Source organism: Parasteatoda tepidariorum, chromosome 6 (genome assembly GCF_043381705.1).
Source record: "Parasteatoda tepidariorum isolate YZ-2023 chromosome 6, CAS_Ptep_4.0, whole genome shotgun sequence".
Classification (NCBI taxonomy): Eukaryota; Metazoa; Arthropoda; class Arachnida; order Araneae; family Theridiidae; genus Parasteatoda; species Parasteatoda tepidariorum.
In genome coordinates, this window is record NC_092209.1 from 72,353,442 (window position 1) to 72,363,371 (window position 9,930).

Consider the following 9,930-nt stretch of genomic DNA (forward strand, 5'->3'; position numbering starts at 1 on the left):
AAAAAAAAAAAAAAAAAAAAAAGTTTCTTCCAACCATGGTTGAAATTTACATATTTCTAACATAGTGTTTTTTAATTCAGGAGAAACATATCACTCCTGCTATAGACCTTTAATTTACGTTGTCGTGTCTTTCATTAAGGTGTAAAAAAAATGTTTTTACCAACAACTCTTTGATCTTAAAACACATTTTAAAGCTGATTATCTCAAGTGGAGAATTAACATGAAAATATCCTCCTAAATATTCTTCTAATAAGTTCCTAAAATGTGTAAACCAAAAAATAATTTTATAAACATAAATAAATTAAGTTTAAACAGTATAAGTAATTTTTTTACCTTCAATAATTTTCAATGCTTCTTCTTTGGTTCTGGTGATATTTTCTTCCCTCCAAGACGAAGGACGCCTTGAATCTCTATGCTTAACCAACAAATGACTGCAACGCACTTGATCAACTGAATTTCCAGTACCAGGTCCAGGTTCAGCTGGTTTTGTTGGTCTATCCCATTGACTTTCTTTAGTATACACATTTAAGTAGTATGCTTGACCTTCAAAATAGAAAAAAAGATATATTAAAATAGAATATATAAAAAAGAATAATTTATATCTTTATATCATAATAAAGGAGTTTTGTATTAAACTAAGAGCTTAATAAACACTTTTATTTTGAAAAAGATCTTTAAAGTTTAAACATTGCTCTTACTTGTAAAGAAAAAATTATGCCGTAAGCTTTCAATTGGCAAAATCTATTAATCTCCAACAATCATTTAAACCAGTGTTCCCCAAACTTATAACTTTTGTACACCCTTTCTAAATTTTTCATAATGCTGTGTACCACTAATAAAAAAATGAATGTATTTTTGACTATAAAAAAATTGAACAAAAGTTAAAAATCATAACTGGCTGTTGACACCTGCACACTTCTGTAAAAAATAGCTAATAGAAAAAAATGTAATTTCATGGCTAGCTTTGATATTAAATAAATTTTTTTGTAATTTTCGTTTATTGCAAGATATTTCACATAAGAACGTGTACCCCAGGAGATATGCGTACCATACTTTGTGAAACATTGATTTAAACTGATTGTGTCTTAATTGCACTTTAGACATTTTACTATGCTGCTAAAAGAAACTCTTCTCTTAAAAATTTTTAAGATAATCTACTTTTACCTTCATCCTATTAGATATTTGAAAATTTATGATCTAGAAAGTACCAAAAATCTCAATTTTTTTTCCCTAGGAATGTCTCTTTGAGCTTTCTTTAACTAAGCTTTAAAACTTCAACAAGCACATTTTGAAAAGAAATTAGGAATACTGCAATTAAACATCACTATGCAACATTTAAAGTTTTGTTGAAATAATTATTAGAATTCAAGGAGCTGATAAACTGACTTTACTAAAAACTATTCCAAGAGTTTAAAAACTTACACAAAACTGAATGCTCACATTTGATAAGACTTATTACTGAAAATTATTTGAAAGAGTTTTAAAAAATGATCATGTATAAACCATTTTTTCACAAAATTAAATAGAAAAAAAAACTGTAGAATAAAAAAATAAATAATAATTATAAGTTATACAAATACATATAGTAAAAAACAATTTATTAAAGAATAAATAAAAAAAAAAAAAGATTTTGAATAGGAGATAAAATAAAATAAATACTTCAAAGTCTTCTTCAATATAATCTTTTCTTCAATAAATATTTTCCAATTCAATAAATAAATTAATAGTTTACTAAAATTTAAGAAGAAATTTATTAAAAAATATGCAAAGAAAGTTATAAAAAAAGATTTGAGTCAGAAAATTAACAAAAATTCTATAGCACACAAACTAAAAATAAAAATCTTATATTTATAAAAATAAAATGCATTGTTGAGATTTTTCTCTTTTTAACATATTTTTCAAGCTTCTCACTCTTATTAAAAAAAAGATCTATTTCTATATCGAAAATTATTCTCACCTTTAACCAACAAACTAGTTATTCAATTATGATTATCGCCATTAATTAAAAACTTGACACTTAATTAAAATTAGATTAATTGAGAGTAAAATTTTAAACATCAATTACATTTCTCAAAAAATACATAAAATAACATACATGTGAAATTCCAGTAGAGAAACTAGATTTTTATTATAGAAAACTACTCAGCCATACTAATATTGTAAATAAAAGTAACTAAGAGAAGAGAAACAAATATTAGTTACAAATAATAAAAATTGTTTACTTTAATTATGTTTTTAAACCATATAAGAAAATAGTTTTCTAGATTAAGATTTCTTATTTCTGAGAGTGTAATTTTAACTTTTATTAAAATTGAATATTTAAATTACGGGCACACAACCTGTAGCCTAATGTGGCTTGTGAAAGATTATAGTGCGATAAAAATTAATTTAAAAAGCTACATAACTATCATAAAATTTTTTAGTTATTTTTCACTCATTGAAACTAATTACAATAATTAATGCAAAAAAACTTGTGAATAAATCACAAATGGAAGTACAGAAATGGACATACCATAGTTTTGATTCTATAAACAAGAACCTTTCTCAGTGTCTAAATACCAAATGATAGAACAGAAGTAGATACTAGTCAAATACTTTTTGATACTTAGACATTGAGAATGGTTCCAGCTTATAGAACCAAATTTATAATATGTCCATTTCTGTACTTTCAGTGTTTAAACAGTGAGGATGGTTCTTGTTTATTGAACTGAAACTATAGTATGTCTATTTTTGTACTTTCATTTGTGCTTTACTCAGGGTTTTTTTTTTCTTACTTTTTTAGACTACATAGCAAAAAATATACCTTATCATTTCTGGATAATTTAAATAAACTTTAAAAAAATGCCAAGATTATAACATTATAATTGCAAAAGGTAGAAGTGCTAATACTAGTTTCAAAAGAAAATTGTTTCAATCTTTCCTTTTATAAAATTTCTTTTAACAAAAATTCAAAAAATGTTCGAAATTAATGTAGTTCAAAAATTTATTAAAAAATGAAATATATAATCTATATACAATAAAATAATTTAATATTTCTACTAAGGAGGTTAAGAACTTGTTACAATTTAATTTTTCCTATAAACAAAGAAATCAAAATTTAAAGTATATTTTTATTCAAAAATATTGCAGACAGATTTTTATGTGGCTTACAATCAAATGTACTTGCCTTAAATTTTAAAGACAAATTGAAACTGTTGCTATTACATTTAGAAATAAGTATAAATTGTTACACAAATTGAGCTGAATCCTATTGTAGGCCCCCCAAGTCAGGGCCGTATTAACCTATAGGCACGTGCCTAGGGCCTACGAAATTCAGGGGCCTACGAAAAACTTGGGAGAAAAAAAAATTTGTTGACCAAAACAATTTAGCTTTAAAAACAACAAGTGTATTTTGCACAAAATTATGAAGATACAAATAAAAATATAATATTTTTCGGTAATAAATTATTTTGCAGAATCTTATGATCTTATATATTACTTTTTTGCGATTTTTGGATTCAACGAAATCTTGTATTATGCTGTCAAATTTTATGAAAATGTCGAATATTAATAAAATGTCAAATATTAATAATATGTCGAATATTAATAAAAATGTAAAAAAAAGTATGCAAGAAAATTTTAGCATATATTTTGAAAAGAGGGGTGGAGTGGGGGAAGGAGAGGAGCCTAGGAAAGGTAGTACTGTCCAAGTACAAGAATTTTTTTCTTTCCCCTACAGCTCTTTTTCGAAAAAGGTTGTGCACCCACAACTTTAGGAGATTATTCACCAGGTATTATTTACGTTCTAAATTTAAAAAAAGAAAAAATTACTACAAGAAAATTATCTCTCTATAATTTTAAGACTTTGTGATTTAATGATATCATTGTAAGTATTTTAATTAAATGTGAATTCACAATTTTTTTTCTCTATTTTATAGCTAATAAAAAACTAAAACCCAGAGCTATTTTATTTAAAACAGCAAAATAAATATTTAAAAAAAAATACATTAACACTTCCCAAATGTAATGTCTTAAATTAAACGAACAAACCAGTTGATCGACTCATTCTCTTCTCCCATCCTTTAGGTAATTCTTCATCAGACATTGTATGATTTAGAAAATTAAAATGAGAGAATCTGGAAGAAAATTTAAAGCAAATAAATTAAATATTTTTATTTTCGAATCTTTGAGCGAGCCTTTACAGTTAAGTTCTTCTTTTGACTAGCAAGCACAAAATAATAATAAACAAAATTTACTGCCAGATTCGCCTGATAAGAAATTGAAACTACTTTTGTTTCAAACCGGGAAATTATAAGGAATTAATTTTGTCATCATAATGTTGAAAATTAGGAATGCTTTTAAAATTTGAAACAATAAAATAAAAGATTTCAGCTGTGCATATTTGAATCTTTTATTGCATAATTTTAATTATTAAATAAAAAACGATTAAAGAGTTTAAATCGAAAATTTAATCGATGAACTTTCGGCTGCTACGAATACGAAATAACGAAAATGCTACTAGATTTGTTTTTAAATTAAAATCATTGTTTTCTATTTTGTTTAAAACTGTATATTAAAAAAAAATACTCTGTTCGATAAACACTTGTATTATTATTACTGAGAGCTATGTATGCCAGACAACTTTCAAATCGAACTGAATTACAATGGGTTGAAATTAATAAGCATGTTAAAGATGCTTTAGTACTTATGGATGATGCAGCTGCTGAATGCTTACATTGGCATGGAGGATTAAAAAAGATTTTAGATGGTGGTGCGATCTCTGTGGAATCTTTTTCTCCATTTGTGGTTAGAATAAACAGTATATTGGTTTTTATATGTTTTTCATATCCATTGCACTAAAGAAAATATTTATTAAGTTAATTTCTAGTGGTATGAATTCATTTAACTCGTAAATAACATTATTAAACCACAAATATATTAGGGATATTTCCGTATCGTTATCTGTCGCGCCAACTACAATCGCCAAGGTGCCAAATAGATTTTAAACTTCCAATTTTAAAAAAAAGAAGAATCATATAGATGTTTGCCCGGAGGTTACTATGAGTTATACCTCTGTGATGTTATTTTTTAGTTTCTTGCTGGCCACTGCCCGAAAGTTTCCAAGACTTGGCGATTATTCTGCCGCAAATCGGGATACAGAAATCTCCCCGAATTATTAGTGTTTCCCACATTATAGATAGGTCTAGCAGACATTAAAAAAAGTTAGAGTATGCTAAATTCCATCTATACAAATTACTCATTTTATCTTTATTTAAAACGAAGGATAAGTTTTTTTACAGTTTTTCTTCTACCTGTGATTAAAAGTCGGAATAGGTTACAGTATAGAAAGATAAAATATTATAGAATATATGCTTGTTATCCAAGCTAAGGTAAATATTTCTGTATACCAATATGACCAGAAATAATCTCCAAGTCTTGACGTCCTCTGGGTATTGGCCTGTGGAAACTAAAAAAAACATCACAGTAGAACAACTAAAAGGGTATAACTCGCAGTCACTTGGCAAATCTTTACATGTTTATTTTAGGAAGTTTTCAAGTGTAAAATTCATTTTGCTCCTTAGCGTTCGTAGTTAGCATGACATTGAAATATTTCCGATATTTCTATATCAATTCCTCTTCACATCACCTAAAATACCAAAAGACTTACGTAATTTTTAAAAAAAATTTATCTCATGTTTTTTTCATTTTATTATTACTTATGAGTTCCCGATTTTGGGGCATGTACTATAAGGGAAACTTTCTCAGCTAAATAGAACACCGAAGTCAAGCATCACTGGCTGCGGTTAGTAAGCAGGGGGTGACCACTTTAATCAGCCTGGATAGGGACTGAGGGTGTGCGGTATCGGTCCTCATTAAACTATTCTACCATAAAGTGCTCAACTTCCCTCAGGTCATCGGGCTACAAAAGCAGAGGAGCCATCGCTTATGCAGAGGATCAAAATTACAATGGCATGTCTTCGGATCATCCTATGGGATGTTTCCCAGACCGTCGCCAATAGCCCATTGTGCCTACCTCTCTTCTCTGCTAAGGGTTTATATCAATTCATAAAATATTTTTTTCTAAGATTCTAACTTCTGAAAAGTGGAATTTGAAATTTGATTTTTTATTTTAATAAGTTAAATTTATGTATATTCTAAAAAAAAACCTATTTGTCTGAGTTTAATTTTTAAAAACGTAAATAATCCTTCAACTTCAATTTTATAAGCAAATCTCTACATGTAATAAATTGATGCACAAACTATATTGAGAGGATTATGTACGCCTAAAAAGTTGCCAAATTTTTGTGATAACCAGACAGTTAAATTAAAAAATACATCACGGTACGGGACCAACCTGAAGGCCACCTCTATATAAATCATTATACATACATATATATATCTTAAATTTTGTCAATTCAAAAAATTGTTGGGGCCTTGGTTGGTAGTTGGCATAAACAGATTCAAATGCTGCAATATCCCTACTACAATCACTAACATTTTTAACCAAAGAGTAAAGGAAGTTTTAATAAACAAATTCAGAGGAAAAATATTTTTACAGTATGCAATTAGTAATATGTGTTTGTTTTCAAATAAATTATTAAAACATGTATAAAATATGTTTTTTTTCTTATAAATTTATAAATTCAAATATGATTCATAAAAATTTCAGATGGTAACTTAATTTACATAAAATGTTTCTATATGAGCTTTTATATCAAATAGAATCCTTAATATGCTTTTATTTTTATGAAAAATAAAAATTAACACTGACTATTAGAATGTTAATATTATTGTTTCTTTATAAACAAAAATTATAAAACTCATAAAAACAAATTTCTTTTAAAATAGAAATTATCTACTATTATTTACATAAATATTTTCTTATTAACTAAGTATGCCTGCTATAAGTTTTTGATTGTTATTAGTTTAGGATTGCTTATAGATTTCACTAAAATTTATTTAAAAACTCTTTGCAGATAGCTGATTCTAAAGTAAGAAAGGCTGTGTTCATAATTATGTCACCATTAACTGGTGAAAACTGGAGAACTTTAATAGTCATTATCAGAGCGAATAAATTCAAACATTGTGTCATCATTACTCCTCTGCCAGCAAAACTTCATGGTGGGATAACCGATGAAACCGAACAAAGCTTCATTGGTATTGAAAATTATCTTTTACGCTGGACCGATAATGTGGTATGTGTGTGCTTAACTTTTTTTGAATTTATAAATTTTTAATTAAAATTTAATTATAATTTTTTTAAATATCTTTAAGTGTCTGCATATCTAGAATGGAGTGAAAATCAGTGCTAAAAGAATTAGTATGGTTAAAATGGTGTAGTTTCTGCGAAAGAGATTCTGCGAAAGAAAGATTCATCATTTAGAGTTCTGTAGCCAAAAAAAATTAGGAACCACTACCTTAGTTCATAAGAATTAAAGTGTTTATTTAATTAAAGGTTATGTTTCATTAGTTTTTTTTTGCTGGATGTGTGTAAAGTATAATTTATAGCTACTTGTGTGACCTATGCTAACTACATTAAATGATTGATATTTTTTTGTCAACATATTGTTGTAAAAATGCAATATCTTAATCATTGTATTGTTTTTCTTTTTGCAGAATTTCACAGCTAATGTATGTCATATTCCTTTATTCACTTACCATGTGTCTCAAAATGTTTTCGTCATGCCCTCCTTTACTCAAAGATTTTCTCTTTCTGAATGTGGTTTATTGGAAATGAACCGAAAAGTGAGTTACTTTAATAAATAATTGTATTAGTTAATTTTGTGTTAATTGTATATTACTGTAACTGAACACAATTTTAACATGCATTAGCATTAAAATCAAAGAAGTTCTATTATTATTTTCTGATTAGATTTGTGTTTTTGAAGTCAAAACGTGGTTTTTAACACAACAGGGGTGAAGTTTTGTGATACTTTTTATTTAAACTTTAATTAGTTAAAATAAAATTAAGATATGTGTTTTTGGCAAAGATGTTTTTGGTCATGACAATAAAAACCATAGTAAAAGCTGATAAAAACCACCATGCATTAAAAACTTGCAAGTTCTGCTTCTGATTCATGCATTGTTATTATTATTATTATAGTGAATTTAAACAATTGCACAAAGAATAGATAATTTTATATGTACTGTTTTGAAAGAAAAAACTGAATATTAGGCAGAAATCTATTATTATTCTCAAGGCACTCTGTAATAACAATATTCAGTGTGTTTCGATTTCTAAATGCTATGTAGCAGCTCTAAAAACTTCTCAAAATGAAAACTGAGACTTATAAAACAAAAATTATTTGAAAAATCAAAATTGCAGGCAATAAACTTGACAGCCTTTAAAATTATTAGTAAATAATACTATTGGCTTACTTTTAATTTTATATACTTTCATTTTGTGATTAGAAATTCACAGTTTATGTTTTATATAACATTTCCTCTTGTTTAAATTGATTTCAATATACCTTGATCAAGTTTGTGGATTTTACATCTTTGGGTTCAAAACACAAATTTCATCTAAGCAATAAGATGTTTTGGTGTACTGTAATATTATCTAGTGGAAATTCCAAAAACTTATAAAAAAACGTTTTAAAATCAATGCTATGGAACTATTAGATGGGAAAATTCCGTCATTCAAAAAATATGGCTTACTGCTATGTCTGATAGAAAATCTATTTCGAGTTTCGGGATATGCGTATATCTCTACCATTTGATGCCCTGGTCAGTAAGAAAACAATTAATATGTGCTTTAATATGACAATTAATATGTGTCAATTTTCGTAATTAACTTAGTACAATTAGTTCTAGCAATCTTTCGTTTTGCTTTAAGTTTATCAATAGTTTCCATTTCGAGATTGTAAATAAATNTTCTATTAAGGTAATATTTTTTATTAAGTTATTTATAAGTTAAGGTAATATAAATATAATGTTACAGGAAATTAATATGGTTTTTCTTTCTTCTAACTGTTGTATGACTTTCTCTATATAGTTATGAATATAAGGACACAGCATTGAAAGAGGGAGCCTTTGGGAACACATACATCTCCCCAAAAATTTTTCAAAAACTTAAAAATTTTTTTTAATATTATTGCTTAACAGAAAGACATCTTTCATTAAAAAATTTACATGCTTTATTTATAATTTAACAGAATTATTATTTTTTAGAATTGTTAATTTATCTTATGATATATTTATTTTTTAACAAAATAGTTTCCTGGACTATTTCTAGTGTATGATTGTAGTAAGTAGTTATTTAATGTAGTTTTAAACATATAATAAATTTTAACTGTAATAATTTTTCTATATGGTTTAAAAACTTTTTTATGGTTTAAAATTTTTTTCATAAAAACTTTTTCTTTCTATTAAATATTTTTTAATGCGGAAATTTTTATTGTTTCAGAATGTTCAAATTATACATGGTTCTTCCAACATGTTTTAAATATGTAATATATTTTTGATTTGTTTGAAGCATAAATTCATGGAGAAAATTTAATGGGCTGTCTATGCCTAATAATCTTGTAATTTTTAATTAATGGGTGTGATATATTTCATTTGAATGAAATATCTCTTTTATTAGTACAGTACAGAACCCGTTATCCGGAAATCAGAAAACCGGAAGATCAAAAAACCGGAACGAAATTCGATAAATTTTCCAGCCATTTTTTTGAAAAAAATTCGTTTTTCCTCCTAAGATTTCAGGATTTTCCGTTCTTTTTTTTAAAGATGTTTGTTTACCTTGCCATCATTTTGGGAATAATCATTAGAGTATTACTTAATCGTTTTTTTCTTCTTTTTAAGATTATTTCCAAATATTTTCTTTTTTTTAGTTGAGTTTAACAATAAAAAAAAACTGCTTTTTGTAGAGATTCAGAAAACCGGAAAAATCAGTTATCCGGAATAGCGATGGTCCCGATCGTTCCGGATAATCGGTTCCCTACTGTATTT

The 9,930-nt window shown here is 26.6% G+C and overlaps 2 protein-coding genes across 2 annotated transcripts in view; one reads left to right on the forward strand and one right to left on the reverse strand.

The window, feature by feature from the left end:
- The window catches only part of LOC107442914 (peptidyl-prolyl cis-trans isomerase NIMA-interacting 1), a 9,252-nt gene extending 5,017 nt beyond the window's left edge, over positions 1–4,235 (reverse strand). The window contains exons 1-2 of the mRNA XM_043039941.2: positions 4,030–4,235; positions 334–543 (exon numbers count right to left, since the gene is read on the reverse strand). Of these exons, the coding sequence (XP_042895875.1) occupies positions 334–543; positions 4,030–4,084 (265 nt within the window). The 5' untranslated portion in view covers positions 4,085–4,235. The remainder of the gene's footprint in view (positions 1–333; positions 544–4,029) is intronic.
- Positions 4,236–4,572: 337 nt separating this feature from the next.
- Positions 4,573–9,930, forward strand: part of LOC107442912 (sec1 family domain-containing protein 2) — a gene marked incomplete at its 5' end in the record, with an annotated part of 28,970 nt that continues 23,612 nt past the window's right edge. The window contains 3 exon segments of the mRNA XM_043039936.2: positions 4,573–4,785; positions 6,957–7,175; positions 7,597–7,725. Coding sequence (XP_042895870.1) covers positions 4,606–4,785; positions 6,957–7,175; positions 7,597–7,725 — 528 coding nt within the window.